At 43.4% G+C, this 20,709-nt stretch overlaps 1 protein-coding gene across 2 annotated transcripts; it reads left to right on the forward strand.

Annotated features, from left to right (window-relative positions):
• Positions 1-12,636: 12,636 nt before the first annotated feature.
• On the forward strand, positions 12,637-19,173 carry ZNF774 (zinc finger protein 774). 2 transcript variants are annotated; one of them, XM_061181759.1, is made up of 4 exons: positions 12,637-12,893; positions 14,462-14,574; positions 17,042-17,148; positions 17,621-19,173. In XM_061181759.1, the coding sequence occupies exons 2-4, from the start codon at positions 14,468-14,470 to the stop codon at positions 18,859-18,861; spliced, it is 1,455 nt and encodes a 484-aa protein (XP_061037742.1). In that variant the 5' UTR covers positions 12,637-12,893; positions 14,462-14,467; the 3' UTR covers positions 18,862-19,173. The 2 variants fall into 2 exon arrangements, with proteins under 2 accessions (XP_061037742.1, XP_061037743.1); XM_061181760.1 differs by lacking the exon at positions 12,637-12,893 and having other exon boundaries at positions 14,285-14,574.
• Positions 19,174-20,709: the final 1,536 nt, after the last annotated feature.

Here is a 20,709-nt window from a genome sequence, read left to right on the forward strand (position 1 = left end):
AACATTTAGCAGGTTTTTAAAAAATTCTTCCATAGCCTCCTGATCTGCAGAACTAGCCTTGCCTGTGAATTTAACATTTTTCATGCTCTATTGCCTTTGAAATGTTTCAACCAGCCATCATTTGCTGAAAGGATTTAACATTTTCCTGATTCAACGTTACTATAAATTTCTTTGTCTTTCAAGCCTCACAACAATGCTGTCAATTATGCTATTTTATTGCTTGTCATCTCATGAATCTATAAATTTAACTACTTGTCTGTCTTTTCCATAGCTTCATCACACACTATAAATGCTACTTTAGCACTTTTTGGAGCAGCCTCATGTACAGATTGGCCAAATTCCTCTTCCTTTTTCTAGGTGTAAGGTATTGTTGATTCATTAACACAGACCTCACAGCCAAGGACACTATGACTCATGCCTGAAGGGAGCTTATCTAACCCACATATTTTCTCCATAAGGCACATCCCAGCCGTCTTGATCCTAGGAACACTACATAGCACTACAGCACTACGCTTGGGGGCCATTTAAAAAGTGAAATCAACAACAAAAAGCACACACACACACACACACACACACACACACCTGGCATTAAATAGACCACACAAAGGACACTCATTTGCATTACGAGAGCTGAAGCTGGAAGGCAGAGCATGGCCTTGTTCAACCTTAGCTGGGAATACGCTCGTCAAACGACTCAAATTTTTTGCAGCTCTGCACGTGTCTGCAAATGACCCCATAAGTGCTATGAGTATTGATTTTGGAGTCACAAATAAATTTTCAAGAGTTGGCAAATTTACTAATATGGAATCCATAGATAATGAGGATGGGCTGTACCTATTAAAAAGAATAAGATAGGGACTTCCCTGGCGGTCCAGTGGTTAGGACTCCGTGCTTCCACTGCAGGGGGCTCAGGTTCCATCCTTGGTGGGGGAACTAAGATCCTGCATGCTGCACTGGCTCAGCCAAAAAAAACTTTTTTTGAAAAAAGAATAAGACAGATCAGTATGTATTTGCATAGCAGGATGCCCATGGTATGTTTTTAAGTGAAAAAAGAGAGTTTCAGAACAATATGTATAAAGGTGAAAAAAGCAAATGCTTATAAGGGCCATGCAGGTAACATAAAATGGTGAGGTGGGCGAGGGGAAGACATCTGGGAAGAGTGGGGACTGGAGAAGAGGAGAGCTCATCCCACCTGCAGGGGGCAGCCCACTGCTCACTGATAGTCAATTGTTTCCAGGCAGAAGTGTGGGCCCAGTGATGCCTTATCTTCCAGGTTTTCAAGACATTCATGGGACTTCCCTGGTGGTCCAGTGAGTAGGACTCCTTGCTCCCAATGCAGGGGGCCTGGGTTCGATCCCTGGTCAGGGAACTAGATCCCGCATGCATGCCACAACCAAGAGTTCACATGCCGCAACAAAGAAGGCTGCATGCCACAAGTAAGACTCGGCCAGCCTAAACAAATAAATAGAAATAAATCTTAAAAAAAAAAAAAAGATTTTCATGAAATATCCCAATTTAAAATGTTGACAACTTATTTCAAATCTTAAAAAATTCTATGTGGGTCAAACAAAACCCATTATAGGCTACATTTGGCCTACAAGCTGCCAGATTGTATTCCCCAGTGTGGGGTAGTATGTATGAGAAAAGTACACATATAAACAGAAAAAAAGCCTGAAGAGATACACATCCACCAGAGCATTCACAGTGGTTACCTTGGGGTAGAGGAAAAGAATAGCGTTGTTGAAGGCAGGGGGTGGGTCTTCATCTTTTCTGTGTTGTTTGAGACCTTGGCCATGAAAGTATAGTTATGTATTATCTACTTTAAAAGGAAAAAAAGCCCTATGAATTAAAGGGCTAAGAGTATTATTCCTGTGGCCCCTGAGGTTGGGCAGTATTAGTGTCCTCTGCCTTAGATTGCAAAGATTGTATCTGTATTTCTAACTTCCTTTTTTTTTTTTTTTTCAGTTTCTGGCTGCACCACACGGCATGTGGGATCTTAGTTCCCCAACCAGGGATGGAACCTGCACCCCCCGCACTGGAAGCCCAGAGTCTTAACCACTGGACCGCCAGGGAAGTGCCTCTAACTTGCTTTTTAAGTTACCATTGTTTTACTTATTTAGAGAATGTTTGTTTTCAAGCAATATAAACCCACTCAAAGTAGTTCTGGACCGGGACTTCCCTGCGGTCCAGTGGTTAAGACTCTGCGCTTCCAATGCAGGGGTTGCGGTTCCAACCCTGGTTGGGGAACTAAGATCCCACATGCCGGGTGACCAAGAACAAACAAACAAAAAACAGCTCTAGACCAAGGAGGATTTGGTAGGAAGGAGCAATCTGGTAGCATCCAGCGGCAGCAATGAAACCAGGCCCACAGGGGACTAGAAGTAAATGCTAAAAGCCATGTGGCCTGGCCCCAGAGCCAGCCTCCTTGTCCTCCTGAATCTGCTGCTTTCTGACACTTAATTCATTCTTCTGCTTGGTAAGCTTGCTTCTTCAGCTCACGCCTGGGGTTTCTGTGGCCTCTTGCACCCTCGAGTAGGAGTCTGGTAAGTCATATTTCTGGGAGAGAGAATTCGACTGTGGCCAGTGAGTTCTTGAGCTGGACCAAATATCCTCTCCCCGTTCAACCACCTGTCAAGGGAAAAGTGCGATCCCGTGGTGCATAACTGGCTCCCGGGCCCCACTGCAGCAGGGAGGGCGTGTCTCAGAGATGGAGGGTGTGGCCTGGGGAGGGGCCTCAAAAAGCCTCCACAGGTGCAGCTACAAGTTACATGTTTATAGGCCCTGTAAATGCTGGATCTGATAGAACATGTTAGTTTATCAGGGAGATAGCAGAGCGAAGTAGCCAAGATCTGGGATTCTGGTAGGGGGACCACCTATCCCGGTTTCCCCAAAATTTGGGCATTCAGTTTTAAAACCAGGATAGTTTTTAAGAGTTTTCCAGAATGGGGGATATTCACTCCTCAAACTGAGAAAATTCTAAGCAAATCAAGATGAGTTGTGCCCCCTAGGTTTTGGAGTTAGATTTGGTTTTGAATCCTGGCTCAGCTGCTATAGCTGTGTGCCACTGGGCAAGTCACTTTATCTCTTACACCTCAGTTTCTTCCTTGTAAAATGAGAATAATAATATTTCCCACCTCATAGAGTGAGATAAGCACTTAGTGAGCACTCAAAAAAGTAGGCAATTAAGTAATCATACACATGATTAAAAAGCAGAAATAAAATGAACAGAGAAAAGTAAATCTCACTCCCACCTCTGTCCCTCAGGACACAGGTCTCCTCCCCAGAAGTAACCACTCTTAGCAGTTTCTTGTGTATCCTTCCAGAGATAGTCTGTGAATTATAGGAATATGTATACTGATCTTTTTTTTTTTTTAATATTTATTTTATTTATTTATTTGGCTGCGCCGGGTCTTAGTTGCAGCAGGCAGGCTCCTTTGTTGTGGCATGCAAAGTCTTAGTTGCGGCATGCATGTGGGATCTAGTTCCCTAACCAGGGATTGAACCCGGGCCCCCTGCATCGGGAGCACGGAGTCTTAACCACTGAACCGCCAGGGAAGTCCCAACTGATCCTTTTTTAAATACAAACGTTAGTAGACTACACATTCTGTACTGTTGATAACATTTTTTTTTTTTCATGTAATACTCTATCTTGGAAGGCATTCCACACCAGAATATTTAGATCTGCCTCGTTATTTTTAATGATTACATAGTATTTCCTGGTCTGGGGATTTATAATTCCTTTAGCCAGTCTCCTACTGATTGACATTTGGGTTGTTTCTAGTCTTTGGTTAATTTAAACATTATGGCAAACAATATAATATTATCTTGTATACACATCTTTGTGCACATTCATAAGTGTGTCTGTAGGATAAATTCCTAGATGTAGAAATACTGGGTCAACGGAGCTATTATTATCTTTAATTATTATTATTACTATTATTAATCTCTAAGAAGTCAGACGTTGGATCCACTCTTGCTTTCTGAAGGCAGATAGTAGCTGTTCACCCAAGCATAAAGAGATCTATATCTGTGACCTTTGTGTGTAAGAAGTCATTAAGTCCTGGTGCTGACCTCTTGGAAAATTCTAGGATGCCTCTGCTACTTCTCTCCTTACACACGCTCCTTCTTTCCCTGTTCACAGTGGCACATGACTCCATTCCCACAAAGTTCCTCAATTCCATCCCTCAACTGACACTGAGATGGTGTCTCAGCCTGGGTTCCTCAGAAAACAGGGCCTGAGGCAAAGTTTTTATACCGGCACTTTATGAGGGTGTGTATCCCAGGGAAACAGGGGTGAAGGGAAAAGGGAGTAAAGGAACGAGGAAGAGCAAATATAAGAGCACGTGTTAGCACTGTGCTAGCCACTGCTTTTGCAAGCACAGTTTGCTTCCTGGGAATCACAGGACATCTTTGAGAAGCCAGATAAAGCTTCTGCATCTCTGAGCATTCTGTGGGGGGGCACCCTGTGGAGGAGGGGCAAGAAGGAGGGATAAATTGATCGATAGGCTGCCGTCTCCCACTGGTCAAAGTTTGCCCCTCATTATGTCAACTCCTCCTCTCTTATGAGTTGAGCAGCACTACTCGGGCAGCCACAGAGAAAGCTAGAACCCAAGACAGCAGGGTCAGGTTCTGTGGCCAGTGCCACTCTGCAGGTGAGACAGTGTGCATCCATGGATTTTGAGGTGGTCCACTGGGTCTCTTACATCAGCAGCAATAGGGAACCCACATGGCAGAGGATAGAAGCATAGATGCTGGTATGAGGCCTGGCATTGTTGTTTCATGCCCTCATGTCACACGAGGAACATGGAGCAGCCGCCACAGAGCAAGTCATTCATTGCTAGTGTTCTGGCCAGAAAGCAAGGCAAGTGCAGGACTTGTAATGGCACATAAACCGAGTCTGGTACAGATGGGAACATTGCCATATTTCACTGACCCTGGGATGTACATTTATAACCTTTTAGCATCATTGAAATCGGGATGCATCTTACAATTGACAGCATGTCAGAGTGTAACTAGCAGTTTTGTTACCTTTCTTGGTAGTACATAAGTGGCAGGTTAGATGAAATACATTAATTTCTTTAGGCTGATGTGTATCAATGTGTCTCTTGATACCCTGGGCCCAGAAATGTTCTCACAAAAGAGGCACTCCCACCTCCTATGGGAAAGACCCTTAACAGGGAAGAGCAATTAGCAAATTCATAAATCAGGGATCTAGAATTTCCATTGTCGATAATAAACTGTCCTTATGGTTAATATGACCATTCGTTGTTTATAGGTATCCGTGCCTGAAAATGTTTGCTAAGGTCAAGTCCGAGCTGTGAAGCAAAAGTTCTTTCACGTGTTCATGGTGAGTAATGGCTTTAATGAAGGCAGAACTCCATGCTAAAGATTAATAAATACCTCATTAGCCTTGACAAAAGAAGTGTGACAGCATGATTCCACTCTTTTTTTTTTAAAGTGTGTATGAGTGTGTTTAACCAGTATGTTCCAGGTGTGTGTTTATATTAATATCCCAAATTGTGATGCTCTAAAGTGTAGTCTTTAGAGTCTAAATCCTCACTACTCAAAGTGCGGTCCTTGAACCAGCAGTATTGGACAACACCCAGGAGATTGCTAGAAATGCAGAATCTCAGGCCCCACTCTGGACCTGCTGAATCCAAATATGTATTTAAAATAATGCAAGCTCACGGGGACTTCCCTGGTGGTCCAGTGCTTAGGACTCGGCGCTTCCACTGCTGGGAGCCCAGGTTCGATCCCTGACCGGGTAACTAAGATCCCACATACCGCAACTAAGCTGGCGCACCATAACTAGCGAAGCCCACACACTGCAACTAGAGAAGCCCGCGTGCCACAGCAAAGACCCAGTGCAGCCAAAATAAACAAATTAATCAATTAAAATAAATAAAATAAAATACAAGCTCCCACATCAACTGCTGAGTGGATAAACAAAATATGGTATATCCACACCATGGAATATTATTCAGCCATAGAAAGGACTGAAGTACTGATACATGCTGTGACGTGGATAAGCCTTGAAAACGTTATGCTAAGCGAAGGAAGCCAGACACAAAAGGCCACAGATTGTATGATTCCATTCATATGAAATGTCCAGGATAGGCAAATCCATAAGACAGAAAGTAGATTAGTGTTTGCTTAGGGAATGAGAGAAAGGAAGCACTGGAAGTCCCTGCTAATGGGTAAGGGGTTTCTTTTTGGGGTGATGGAAATATTTTGGAATTAGGTGGTGGTGATAGTTGCTCAACATTGTGAATATACTAAAAACCACTGAGTTGTACACTTACATTTTTTGAATATTAAGTTACATAAATTTTATCTCCAAAAAGTGTTAAAAATGAAGCCAAATGTAGCACATTGCCTGCAACCTTTAAAAAAAATCATATATTGCTTCCTTTTGTTCCCACAGGATAGGAAAAGAAAATGCTGCTTAAATCATTATATTAGAAAGAAATGCCATCTGATATTTATTGTTCGCCAAGTAGTACAACTTAGAAACCTTTGGGATTTATTTTGGATCCTCCATGTAAGTGAATGTAAAGTAAAAGTTCCCCCATAAATAGAGTGCTGTCGTTAACGTCACTGAAGGAAAAATGATCAAAATAATAAAAGGTGTTTAAAAATGAAAAAAAAAAAAAAACTCGCTCCCCAGGTGATTCATATGCCTGTTCAAGTTTGAAAACATTGCTCTAAATCCCATCTCCTTGACTGCAAGACCTCAGTGTCCTTCCCCACCCTCACCCGGAAAATTCTTCCTTTTTTTTCTCAGAATCCCAGATGTGGCACTATTTCACTTGTTTTGCACGTCCCACGTCCTCCTCCTCACCCCTGGCCTGTCTGCAACGGCCCTGAGTCAGAGAGCTGCTCCACCAGGCAGCATTACCATTGCCCACGGGTTAGGAGAGGACCGTCCTTGCTCCAGGTCTGGATTGTATGGCTTCTCCTGTGTCCTGAAGAGCACTGCCAGTGGCCAAGGTCAAGGTCAGCCTCTGTGGAACATGGTTCTCTGTTTCTCGGTCTACTGTCATGGGGTGGCAGAAGAAATAAGGCAGACACCTCGCTATTCCCTAAATTGTCTTCCTCTCTTCTCCTCCTCCCCAGGCACCTCTGCATCAAAAAACTCCTCTCTCCTCCTTCAAATTAAAAAGGAAAAGACACCAGATGCCCACACACTTAATACGAAATGGAGTAGAGAAAGAAAGAGAGGAGTCTCCTCTTCTCCCCTGAGATATCTGAACTCTAGCTTCTGCCCAGCTAAAATTTTCTATCTCACACACACACACACACACACACACACACACACACACACACACACTCTCTGACATGCAGTAAAATATCAAGCAGTAGTTTTTTAGTGGGTGATAGGATGTCTCTCTTCTTTCTAATTATCTATATTTCTAGTTTTTCAAAAATGAATGAATGCATATTACTTGTATACTCATAAAAATAAAGTGTTTTGTTAGAGGAAATAAGAAACTCCCCATGGTGATGGAATATGTGATTTCAACATACATTTTTAAATAGAGAATTTCTGTCTTGCAAAAATTAGCCTCTGAGGGTCACAAAGCCCTCCTCACACGGTTCACAGTACACAGAAAAGTCTTTTATATGGGATGTCGGGTTACCAGAGACAGGAAATGAAGCTGGTTCCCAGATCTTGGCAGGAGGTGTGGTAGGGAGGCCCTCTAAAAATCTCAGGCTTCCCTCTAAATGAGGACATGCTGAACTCTATCTTCAGTAAAAGAGCGGGTTCTTAAGAGAACTACCCCATTATTATACCAATTGGTGATAATCCATGCCTGATCCTTTTTATCACGTAGACCTAGGCATTAGATGCTTTGTTTTGAATCTCTACCAAGGATTTGAATTGGTTAATTATTCTGGAAGTGATTCGACTTAAAAGGGCTTAAAATTTTTTTACTATTCTTTATTATTAACAAAGTTAATAATTTAAGTTGCTCATTTTGTTTCTAATTTTATTCCCTTTTATGTGAGTTATCTGAACCTTTTTCACTGAGTAAGTTTAAATGGGTCATTCTAAAATATGGCATTAAAAAATTAATGTGTTCACTGAGGAATATTTAAAATACAGATGAGCAAAAAGTATTTCTATGTTTATGTGTATACACGTGTGTGTGTCTGTGTGTATGTGCATACAGATGCTTGGATATGTTTTTTAATAGAAATGATGCATTAGTGGGGAATTTTAAAACTTCGAGTGCCTGAACTGTATCATTCAAACTGGTTTAGTCAAGAAAAGAATATTTATTGACTCATAAAACAAACCTAAGAAAAGTCAGGGTTATTTCTGGCCTCAGTGACCAAAGACTCAAATATTCTCAGGGCTGCCTCCTGGCTTCTGCTCTTTGCTTCCCTCTCTCCGCGTTCACCTCATTCTCTCAGACTGCAGTTCAGCTGGTGGGAAACAAGGCTACCAGTAGCCTGCAGCTTCACATCTTCCCATCTTCACTTCCAAGAAGGAAAAGGTCTTTTTCCTTTGGTTCTAGCTTAAAAAGTCCCAGGGAAGGTCCCTGACAGACTCAGCTTGGGTTACTCGCATACTCCCTGACAAATTGTCATGGGCAAGTTGGCCCAGTTCTGTGATTGCCTCAGTGTTGGTCAAGTGCCACCTCTAATCCAAACCCTGTGACAGAGGGAAGGTCACGTAATCAGATGGCAGTTCCCATCTGAACCACTAGGTGCTGTTTTGTAAAGAAAGATCGGGTGCTATTGCCCATAGAAGGATAGTGTGCTGGTAGACAAATGACAGATACTCACTACATACAAATGGGATTATATTTCAGTAACTATTTTGCCACTCATAAAAAAATTTTCATTTTTCCATGTTCTACAACATAATTTCAATGATAATAGCATTTAATGGCAGAATAGTATTCTATTCTGGAATGCAAACATGACAACTGGAAGTGACCATGAGGACAAGAGCCACACACTAAGGTTGGCAGAGCAGGAAGAGAGGACGCCTAGATCCTTGATATCATCTCAGAGTCACTGCACCAGCACTACACTTCTTCTTGTTTTTTGGTTTTTGGTTTATTTATTTATTTATTTAGGCCGCACCTCGGGGCATGCGGAACTTCCCTGACCAGGGATGAACTGGCGTCCCCTGCAGTGGAAGTGTGGAGTCTTAACCACTGGACCACCAGGAAAGTCCAGCCCTACACTTCTTGATACATGAGAAAAATAACACCTGATTTGGCTAAACCACAGTGGTCAAGTGCTGTTCCCTATTCATGTACTTCCAGGCAGCCATTAAAAGTAGGCCAGGAAATTTATCATCAATGAAGGGGGATGGGCAGTGATGATAAGAACCCCAGAGAGGCTGAAAGGGAAAATGAAATAACGGAAAGTACAGCCTATTTATTTTTTTTGAACTATTAAAGGAAACTGACCCATAGAGCATCCCTGAGTCAACATGAGGCAGTTACAGCAGGGTGGAAATGGCAGCCACAGCTGAACTGAGCAGAAAGAGGGTTAGAGGTAGTACCCAAGGCTTCTTTGATGCTATGTAGCATGAAGGGTTCCAGAAGTCCCTAAGAGTTCCCAGTGAGGGGAGATGGAAGTAGCTGAAGCTGGAGCTAGGAAGCATCCCAAAGCGTCACCATGTGACCCAAGGCTTCTGGGTAGCAGACGAAGAAGGCACCAGAGAAAAAAGACCACCAGGCTTGAATGGGGCAGGAGGGGATGTGACCAGTACAGAGGCCAGAGCAGAGATCTGGTAAGGCGTGAGCTGCACCTCAAGTGGAGTGAGCAGGAGCTGGTGGAGAAGATCAGCTGGAGAACCAGGGTCCTTTCTCCTTGTGCCTAAATAACATGTTGGGAAGGGAGTAAGTGGAGGGAAGACCTTTGGAGGAGACAGCTCTCAGAGGGAATATGAATTTCAAATTGACTAAGATTTACCCAAAAGTAGGCTTTTTTTTTTTTTAACCCAGAAGAGACTGTTAACTGGTAAGCTGAAGAACTGCCCAGTAAAGAGAATCTCCTGAGAAATCTAAGTTCAATTATAGAGATATTTTTAAAATTTTTGTACATCTGGCTCATAGTGTATGCATTGTGACTCCCCCCAACCCCAAGTTCCCCATACATATAGATCTCTACTATAAGTTTCCTTAAAGAAGTGTCACAGGAGTTTGACATTATGTCACAAGGAAAATGTCCTAAAATCTGCTTTAGACCTGTGAGAGCCAGCCACAGTGACTCTTGCTTCCTAGTGTTCATGTCCTTGTGTAGTCCTCTCCCACACTGTACCAGGGTTGGTCTGTGTGACCAAGAGCATATGGCAGAAGGGGTGGCGTATCCCTTCCAAGATTAGGTTCCTATCTCTCGTAGATCACTCACTCTGGGGAAACCAGCTGCCCTGTTATGAAGACAGGCCTGCGTGAGGAAACAGCCATACGAGTGATCTTGGAAGCAGGTCCAGCTCCAGTAGGGCCTTCAGATAACTGCAGCCCCAACTGACATCTAGACGGTAACCTCATGAGAGACCCTCAATTAGAGACACTCAGCTAAGCTGACTCACAGAAACTGTAAGGTAATAAATGCTTGTTGTTTTAAACTAAGTTTGGGGGTAATTTGTTATGCAACAGTAGATAACGAATATACTCCCTCTCACAAAAATTTCAGTTATAGCACCTGCCAAAAATCTTTCTCTTTTCATTCTCCAAGAGGTCCTTTCACAGTTTCGCTCCCCTCCCCCACTTCCTCCTCTCTGCCACATTCTTTTCTTTTTTTTTTTTTTAATATTTATTTATTTATTTTGGCTGCAGCAGGTCTTAGTTACAGAACACAGACTTCTTAGTTGTGGCATGCGGACTCCCAGCCATGGCATGCATGCATACGGAATCTAGTTCCCCGACCAGGCATCGAACGCAGGTCCCCTGTATTGGGAACTCGCAGTCTTACCCACTGGACCACTAGGGAAGTTCCTCTCTGCCACACTCTTAAGCACCCAGATCCCAACAGGTTATGGTCCTCTCTCCAAGTGGCCACCTGAGGTCATGGTCTTGTTTTCTCTACTGACTTCCTTGTGGAGACCAAGCTTCTCTGCCCCCCCCCCACCCTTTCCACCTTCTCCCCACACACCTGATAATGGTGAGTAAGAGACTGGGGCAAAAGAAATAAGCCAGAGAGAGAGAGAGAGAGAAGGGGCAGGTGATAGGCATCAGCCAGATTCTGTGATTCTTCATTCATCTTCCCTCCACACTCCCTGCTGATTGATTGAAGAACTACAGAATCTCCCCCGATGGCAGAATACCAGAAAGACTCCTGAGAGGCCTAGAGATGCCTTTGATTCTCTAGGGCCTGAACTATGTTCCAGTCACATGAGGCCTGGAAACCTCTAGGTTTCCTGGACGTTCCTTGCTGTTCCTGCAAAGCAAGACCAGACATTTGTTTATAGTGGACAGAATTCCCCAAACTGCGATTGTGGTTATCTCGCAGATGACTACAATTATGTAGCAAATACTGAGATGCCACTGGTTATATGAAAAAAAGAAGAAAAGAAAATATTACTTCGTATTTAGTGTCTTTTATGGTTTATCTCCCCTATTGGACTGTGAGCTTCATGAAAGCAAGGAGCACGTGTGATTCCTGTGGGTAACCACAGTGCCCAGAACAGTCTTGAGTACAGAACACTCCCAGTGAATATTTGTTAGAAGATGCACCATACATGTTTGTTGAAGGAATGGTTGAATTAGCATCAAAGGAGTCTTCTGCATTAGCCCATTGGCTGGTAATTCTAAGCTTTTTACAGTTCATCGCAAAATGTACTTTCCTTTTTTCAGTTGGAGTGAATCAAGAGTAGACAGGCATGTTTTTTTCATTGTGAGGAAAGGCTTTTATTATTTTTTAGGTTCCCCCCCGGCCCCCCCGCAGAGTGAACACTGGCTCTCACGTTAAGATCCAGGAGTCTCCGCAGTTTGGAACCCAACACCACATTTCCTAGAATACTTGACGCCCTCGCAGGCCTCCTCTGGCTATAATGGAAAAGGGATATGCCTGGGAACTGTGCTGCTAATAGAAGGAAGCAGAACGTCTGTTTTCCACTAATGGCTCCTGACTGGGGTTTGTTATGCCCAGTCTGAATTGGCCTGGAACTTGGCCGCGGCTCTGGCTGCCCCGGGGTAAGGCGGGGGACCCAGCAGAGGCGGCTGCACCGCAAGGTTATAGCGCTGAGCTGCTCCACGCTCTGGAAGGTGCCAGAGCGCGGGAGATGCAGTGGTTGGTAAAGGCTGCTCGGCGCTAGTCAGGTGAGGCCCGGAGGTTCGCATCTGCAGATCCATCTTTGGGTGTACAGTCTTTGGATCCTCTTCTCAGCTCTGAAGAGGCGGTTCCAGCGGTCGGGTAGCTCGGGTGAACTGGGTTTAGCCCTTGTCACCGCTCGGAACTGGGCGTCCCGGGACTCCCAGTCCTTTGAGGTCTTGCTCAGGACTACATTTCCCAAAAGGCTCCGCGGTGATTGAAAGCTCTATCAGCCTATGGACGGGGGAGACTTCTCGTCCCAGAAACTGAAAAGCCAATGGCAAGAGGACGGGGGCGGTATTTTCCGGCTGCTGGCTGTCTTGTCCAGAGTCCCACCTGTGTCCCCACAGCCCTGTCACGAATCCCAGTCGGGTTCTGGGCGGGACTGCCACGGCGTTGCGGGCCGGGTGCGGCTCGGCGGTAGAGGACTCTCACTTCGTGCTCCATCCCGGGCTGGGCCCCGGGGCGGTGAGTGATCCGGGGAAGGAGACTGCGGCTGCAGCCCGGGCTCTGCTGAGGGGCGTGGATGGGGCTCGCCCGCCGCCCCGACGTTGTCTCTGCCGGGTCCCCGCGCTCGCCTTTCCGAGCCCGCGGGTCTTGCTGAGGAGTGGGGAGAGGTAGCTGCGCTTTTCTCTGTCGGCGTCGGGATAGCTCATCCTCTTTTTTGGCTCCTCGGTGGTGGTCCTCTGGTTTCAGTTTAGCTTTGCGACCCTTTGACCGCTGCACCTAGATTAGGGCCTACAGCACCGCGAAGGAGGAGAATGGGTGTCGGCCCTACCCGTGCGGTCATGTTCCTATTAATAAACCCAGTGAACAAACTAGTGCTTCTCACAATGGCACTTAGTCACAGCACCTCAGCGGTCTAGGGCCTTTGAGGTCTCCTGTACGGGGGGGCAGGAGACCGGGTGGGAAACAGGGTTTCTCTAACCTTGGCTAAGAACTCTCCATCGCGCTGTCTCCTGCAGATGGGCCCTGCTGTTGGGTTTTGTAATGGATGGAGAAATAAAATGTATGCTCAAAACTCATTACAGTTTTCACTTCCTAATGACATTATTTTTGTTTGTTAAGGTTTTAAACCATAGAGATGAAATGTATTCCCACGGCTTTTAGGCTCCTAAAAACCCAGTACTTTATAAGTGACCAATAGCAATATGTGTAAATGCATAAATGTTTCCATGAACAGTGTGTGTATTCTCGTAGTACACAGGTGCTCTGATTGGTGAGACAAAAGATGTGAAAGAGTAAAAGTTCCTCACCCCGGTCTTATCCATCCTCCACTGAAATACAGAATTCTTTGTAGCAGGTTCATCTGTTCAATCAGCTGGCTGACTGTATTTGTATTTAGTGGAAACTCTTTAAGGGGGAAAACAAACAAAAAAACAAACATTATCCTATATTACTTTGTGACTCCTAATGCCTAACAGAATATTAATTACTGAATAAATTACTGATCCATCCAGTAACCTGACCATCTCCCCCCAAATAATTTTTTGATGATAGTGATGTTAATTTTATTAATGTGTTAATGATTCTTTTCAGCCCCCAAGCATTTTGTTTTGTGCTTATCGCCATTGAATTTCACTTAATTTTACAGCTTATCCATGTTGTTTTTTAAAATCCATGTCTTTTTAAGTCCCATTTCTGACTGCATTAAACCTTGAAATAGAATGATACCTAGGGCAGTTCCTTTTGGGCTTCTGCATAGTTTGTCCCCTGAAATTGACACTAAATCTACAAGCCAGGAAAAGTCAGCTATTCTCATAACTAATACTAATGTAATGAAGTCCACAATTTCCTACCTAGCTGAGGAAAATGTAGTTGGAGAGAATCCAAAGCTTTCCAGAAATCGAGTTATACCTGTGCACTCTCTCCTCTGTTTATCTTGTCCATCGTGGACAATTTGTTCCTCAAAAAGTTAATGTCTCCAAAAGACTGAGGGTTCTGCAGATGTGTTTGGGAGGCCCAGGCCTCATTTTGTGATGAGAAAGTTGGCCAAAGGAAAGATTATGTTAAAACAGAATAAGAAAAGCATCCCTTCTGTGATTGACAGCATTTACCTCAGAGCTATTCTGGTCAGCAGGTTTTGTTTAGGTATGTTGGGGCCATAGTGGCTGTCTTTTGGTTTTCAGACAATGGTGAGAATATCTAAAGAGCTCTTGATGCATACTGAGGTCTCTTGCTGTAGGAACTGATGATGTGGCTGGGGACTTCAGGGACGAGTGGGTTACCTGGACACTGCTTAGAGAGTCCTCTTCAGGGATACCACCCAGCACAGTTAGAAGAATGGGCTCTCAAAGGGTAAGGATGCTACTCTCCTTTATCTTAGATATTTTGAGAGGGCCCAGAAATGAGTGGTCTCTAGGGTTGTTGGTCTCTTAGAGCTTCAGATCTCTGTGAGAGTAATTGTTACCTCCCTGGCAGAAAAAGAATGACTTCCATTTTTATGGCACTTAGTAGTTTGCAAATTTATTTGATATTTATTGTCTTACTGATATCTCACCATAACTCTTTGATGTATTTTCATCCCCCTTTTCCAGCTCAGGACCCTGAGACTCAAAGTTAAGTGGCAGAGGTGAGAGTCCAACCCAGGTCTTTGTGGAAAAGGGGGAGCTCTTCCCATGGTTTTTTTCCTGTCACTTAAAAAAAAAAAAACAAAAACCCTCCAGTGCTCTTTCTAAAATACTGTGGCAGGACTTCCCTGGCCGTCCAGTGGTTAAGACTCCACGCTCCCACTGCAGGGGGCGCCGGTTCAATCCCTGGTCAGGGAACTAAGATCCTGCACGTTGCACCGTGTGGCCAAAAAAAAACAAAAAAAAGGGAAAAAAAATACCATGGCAATGCCTTCTCCCTGCTTTACTTCATATCTAATACACAAGTGATATGTACTCACAAAAAAAAGGCAAGCAAAATGAAAACAAAAGTCATCCATCCCACTGCTGAAGAGTTACGATCCTTCCAGCCATTTTCCTAAGCATATATACAATTAAAAAAAAAAAAAAGAAAAGAAAAGAAAAAAATTGGGATCATACTGAATATTCAGTTGTAAATCTTACTTTCTTACACATTGTATTGTGAATATATTTTGACAACAATAAATATCTGTACATTACTTAAAATAACCACTTAGTATTTTGTTTTATGGAATACAGCAGTTACATTAAATTGAACCATATATGTGACCATTTTTTGACCACTTTTTACCTATGAACTGACAATTTCATATGGCTCAATCAAATGTAATTATTTCTTTGTTGAGGGGCATTTAGGTTATTTCAAATTTTCACCTATATTGTGATGATGATCTCTTAGCTAATTGTCTTTTTGAAAGTATTGTTTATTGAAGTGTAATTAGTTAATAATTAGCTAATATATATTTTGCATAACTTTCTTTCTTTTTCTTTTTTTTTTTTTGGGTTTTACTTTTTTTCATTTCCTTAGAATTCCCAGAATTAGAATTGCTGGGTTTGAGAATAGATTTCTAAGGTATTTGGTGTTTTTGCAAAATGCCTTCCAAAAAGATTGAATCAAGCTATTTATTTCTGTTAGCATTATATGAAAGTGTCCATTTCTTCATATTCTATCATGGAGGGTATCATAATCTAAGAGTCTGGGTAAAATAATAGTGATAGCTAACATTTACTGAGGACTTAATCACTTAATCCTCACGACAACTCTGTAAGGTGGGTTTTATCATTATCCCTAATTTATAGATGAAGACACTGAGACACAGAGAGTTTAAGTAACTTTCCTGAGGTCACAGAGCTAGTAAGAGGCAGAGTTAGGATTCAAATTCAGGCAATCTGACTGTTGAGTTTGCACTCTTTACCTCTACACTATATTGCCTAAGTGTATCATTGTTTTAATGTGAATTTCTTTGGTGAATGTTGAGGTTAAAAGTTTTCCATATATTTATAAGCTGCTTGTATTTTTTTCTTTTCTGAATTGCCTATTCATGTTCTTTGTTCATTTTTTTGTTTTTGTTTTGTTTTTTTCTTACAAGTGTTTGTCTTTTTCTCATGGCAGTACCGACTGCTGCCCTTCTGGGAAAATTTAAAAAGTAAACGTGGGGCTTCCCTGGTGGCGCAGTGGTTAAGAATCTGCCTGCCAATGCAGGGGACACGGGTTCATGCCCTGGTCCGGGAAGATCCCACGTGCGGCGGAGCAACTAAGCCCGTGCGCCACAACTACTGAGCCTGCGCTCTAGAGCCTCCGAGCCACAACTACTGAAGCCCACATGCCTAGAGCCCGTGCTCTGCAACAAGAGAAGCTACCACAATGAGAAGCCCGCGCACCGCAGCTAGAGAAAGCCCGTGCGCAGCAAAAAAGACCCAACGCAGCCAAAAATAAATAAATAAATCAATATTTTTAAAATAAATAAATTAAAAATAAAAAGTAAACATTATAGTTATAGTTAACTTCCATGATTCTTTCTAAGGGGGAGGTCATGGCGGCTTTGTTTTGATAAAATTATGTCTCCACATGGGTTTAGCCTTATGCCTTGAGAGATGAGTTATTGTGCTTATTCTAGAGTTTCTATCACCCAAGTCTGATTTTTTTTTAATGGGAGGAAAAGAGCTTTTTCTCAGCCTCTTGGGGAGAGCACCCTTTTTTATCACTTCATCATGGCTGCCCTTTTAATGAGACTTAACACACATTAGAGTTTCCTGGGGTGTTCTCCTCTACCTAGGGAAGAAGGGGGGATTGCATTTTGCTCAGGCCTTGTGTGATGGCTCACATTAACATCCTGTGTTCACCTTTCTTATAGGATTTCTAGACCAAGTGCAATCTCCCAGCTAGAGCAGAAGGAAGAGCCATGGGTCCTACCACTCCAAAATTTTGAGGCGAGGAAGATCCTGAGGGAAAGTCACACAGGTGAGATGTGTTACCCGGTGGGCAGAAATCTAGCATTTCAGCCCTTGTTTAAATGAGGTATTTGGAATGCTGCCCTAGACTTTTGTTCTTACTATTAGAAGGTTCAATTTGGCTTCCTGAGCAATCAGTCATTGACCAGATCAAGTCTTCATTTTAAGTAAACATTTCACTTTTGTCTAGACTCTAACATCTTTAAAAGGAGTTGCCCAATTTTGACAATATGTGGTATACTCTTGATATGAAGGTCCCCTCAAGATTCATCTGACCATCTTAAAATAAAAAGGGCTTAGGAATTCATGTTTTCTGTAAGCTCAATGATCTTCAATAAACTTTTCACAAAGTGAAAACGAGAGTAGTTAAACTAAATGTGGTCTGTTGCAAAAACACTAATTTTAATCTTTCTTGCTGCTTTCTGATGATCTTTCCTGATAAGTGATAACTTTATTCTCTGTTACTTCTGTTAATTTTTCAGACTTTAAGAATCAGGTGGTAAAACTCAATCAGGACATTTCTGAAACAGCAGAACAATGTGGAACATCCTCAGAAAGGGCCAATAGAGATATTTCTCATACTCCTCGTTGGGGAGGAAACTGGGAGAGGGGTCTTGAATTAGAAGGGCAGCATGGAACCCTTCTAGCAGAGGGCCAGCAGGAGCCCTTTTCACAGGAGAAGGAATTAAACAAGCTCCTGGAAGGATATATAGGAAAGAAGCTGGTGTGTGCAGAATGTGGAAAAAGCTTTAACCAGAGTTCCTATCTCATAAGACACCTAAGAACCCATACCGGTGAGAGGCCTTATAAATGCATGGAGTGTGGGAAAGGCTTCAAACAGAGTTCAGACCTTGTCACCCACCGCAGAACACACACAGGGGAGAAACCCTACCAATGCCATGGATGTGAGAAAAAATTCAGCGACAGCTCAACCCTCATCAAACATCAGAGAACCCACACAGGTGAGAGACCCCATGAGTGCCCAGAGTGTGGGAAGACTTTCGGACGGAAGCCACACCTCATAATGCACCAAAGAACCCACACAGGAGAGAAGCCCTACACGTGCCTCGAGTGTCATAAAAGCTTTAGTCGCAGCTCCAATTTCATCACCCACCAGAGGACCCACACGGGAGTGAAGCCTTACAGGTGTAATGACTGTGGGGAGAGTTTCAGCCAGAGCTCGGATTTGATTAAGCACCAGCGAACCCACACAGGAGAACGGCCCTTTAAGTGCCCGGAGTGCGGGAAGGGCTTTAGAGATAGTTCCCATTTTGTGGCTCACATGAGCACTCACTCAGGAGAAAGGCCATTCAGTTGTCCTTACTGCCACAAAAGTTTCAGTCAGAGCTCGCATCTGGTCACGCACCAGAGGACACACACAGGTGAGAGGCCTTTTCAGTGTGACAGCTGTGGGAAAGGATTTGCCGACAGCTCTGCCCTCATCAAGCACCAACGGATCCACACAGGAGAAAGACCCTATAAATGTGGCGAGTGTGGGAAGAGCTTCAATCAGAGCTCCCACTTCATTACCCATCAACGAATCCACTTAGGAGACAGACCCTATCGCTGTCCTGAGTGTGGCAAAACCTTCAATCAGCGTTCCCATTTTCTCACACACCAGAGAACACATACGGGAGAAAAACCGTTTCACTGTAGTAAATGTGACAAGAGCTTCCGACAGAAGGCACACCTTTTATGCCATCAGAACACCCATTTGATCTAGGAAATAGTCTTTAATGGTTCTTCTCCTCCCTTCCAAATTTCCATTGCTATTGTCTTTAAGCGCTCCAAATAGAGAAAACCTGAAACTGGGTGTCAGCGGCTCAAGTCGGGCCCTGATCTGTTCTCTTTTTCCGTGCTTTAATGGCGAGGATAAACCTACAGGGTCCAAATAATGTTCTAAACACAAAAGGCATTCCTTCAGTGTTTTTGACTGACTCTTAGACAGAAAACTGTGAGTTTAATGCTTGATGCCTGGTTACTAAAAGAGAAGTGAGATAAATGTAGTCACATTCTCATCATTAATGATTCATATTTGAGATCTTATACAAAGCCCTTGATATAATGCCTGGCCTTTAAAAGACACTCAGTACAGGGTTGGTTGCTCTTATCGGCCTTATTACTCAATAAGGAATTTATTATTGCAGCCCCACAAACCCAGAACTTGCAAGAAATTAGACTGGAACTAGAAGATTCGGGGTGTGAACACATAGATTTAATAAAACAGAAAACACTCTCCTAATCCAGTGCTATGCAGTCACCAGATGTCTCATTGCCATGACAAGGCAGAATTATCGTAGAGGATGTCTGCAGTCTTGTGACTTGGAGACTAGAAGAATTTCAGAAGCTCTTTGTACAGCAGTGTATGAGGTACTCCCCCTGGAGGTTTGCTGCCCTCTGAGGCATAGAAAATATCCTGTGATGAACAGCCCAGAGGAACCTGGATGAGGACTGTAAAATTGTGGAAGCAAAGTTGCTGAGAATGTTAAATGATATTGCAGGGATCCTTCCTGGCATTTAGCTGAAGGATGTAACCCTTGTTTTGTCATTTGCTGGGTCACTGGCCCTTTAGTTTTAAGTTAACGCAAGTCTCTGATCCTTTTAGGGTCATTCATTTTATGCACTAGTATAGTCCTCTATTTAATTGAAGAAATGGAGGGAAGGCAGTGTGTTGGAAGGCACACCGACTTCGTTGAGAAGGTGAGGTATTTGTGTCTTGGCCCCTTGACACCTAATTTGGCCAGACTTTCCCCTTCTCTCAGGCCCTACCTTACTTACCTCACAAGGTTATTGTGAGGATCTGATACATATACACGCACATGCACACACACACAAGCACTTTGTTGTTAAACTATAAAGTGTAATACCTGTAAAGTTTAATGTTACGGTTTTGTTGCCAATGTCTTTTCTTCCAAGGAGCTGTGGCTAATGTTTCCCCAGGTGTCCCACTTTGTCTCATATTGAGGGACTTCTTTTTTTACCTATTGAAAACCTAAGGCCTTCAAATGCTCAACTCATTATGTGACTCATTACGGGTCACATGATGAACTAACGGGAGAGCCAGGATCTCTCTGCAGGTCTCCTCTTCAACAACATGGAACAGACCAGCTCTGGGATTTGTTAGAGTGCTTCTGAGACACCACAGGCCTGGAGGACCCATATTATATCCATGAAACCACTCTGAATTTGGAAATGATGGAGGGATGTAGCCTAAGTTCCCGAGAGCTTTACAGGGTCCTGTGCTGGGGTCCTCGATCCTCATGGCAGATGTAAGTGGTTAAGGAGGGAGTTGGGTGTTGAACCCTCTGGAGAGAAGAGTGGGGCACTGAAGGTGTTTTCTTTCAAGCTTTCCTGTGTCAATACAGACTAAATACATCAGCCTTGGAACACTAGTTCTCTTCCATTATATGGAGTGCCACCTGAGTGCTGTAACTCATGGGGGCATAGAACTCAGCTGATAACCTAAACTCTTTCTTTAATAGATAATTGATCAGAAAAAAAAAAATCTGGTTAATCCAGAGCTGTAAATTCTTAAAATGTGAGCCCAGACCAGTAGCATTATCATCACCTG

This window comes from Eubalaena glacialis, chromosome 2 (genome assembly GCF_028564815.1).
Source record: "Eubalaena glacialis isolate mEubGla1 chromosome 2, mEubGla1.1.hap2.+ XY, whole genome shotgun sequence".
Taxonomy (NCBI): domain Eukaryota; kingdom Metazoa; phylum Chordata; class Mammalia; order Artiodactyla; family Balaenidae; genus Eubalaena; species Eubalaena glacialis.

Bases quoted from the DNA above. Each gene is read 5' to 3' on its own strand.
- ZNF774 (XM_061181759.1), top strand. From the start codon at position 14,468: ATGATGTGGCTGGGGACTTCAGGGACGAGTGGGTTACCTGGACACTGC. The intron at 14,575-17,041 runs GTAAGGATGCTA...CCTTTCTTATAG, and splicing joins GAAGAATGGGCTCTCAAAGG to GATTTCTAGACCAAGTGCAA. The intron at 17,149-17,620 runs GTGAGATGTGTT...TTAATTTTTCAG, and splicing joins CCTGAGGGAAAGTCACACAG to ACTTTAAGAATCAGGTGGTA.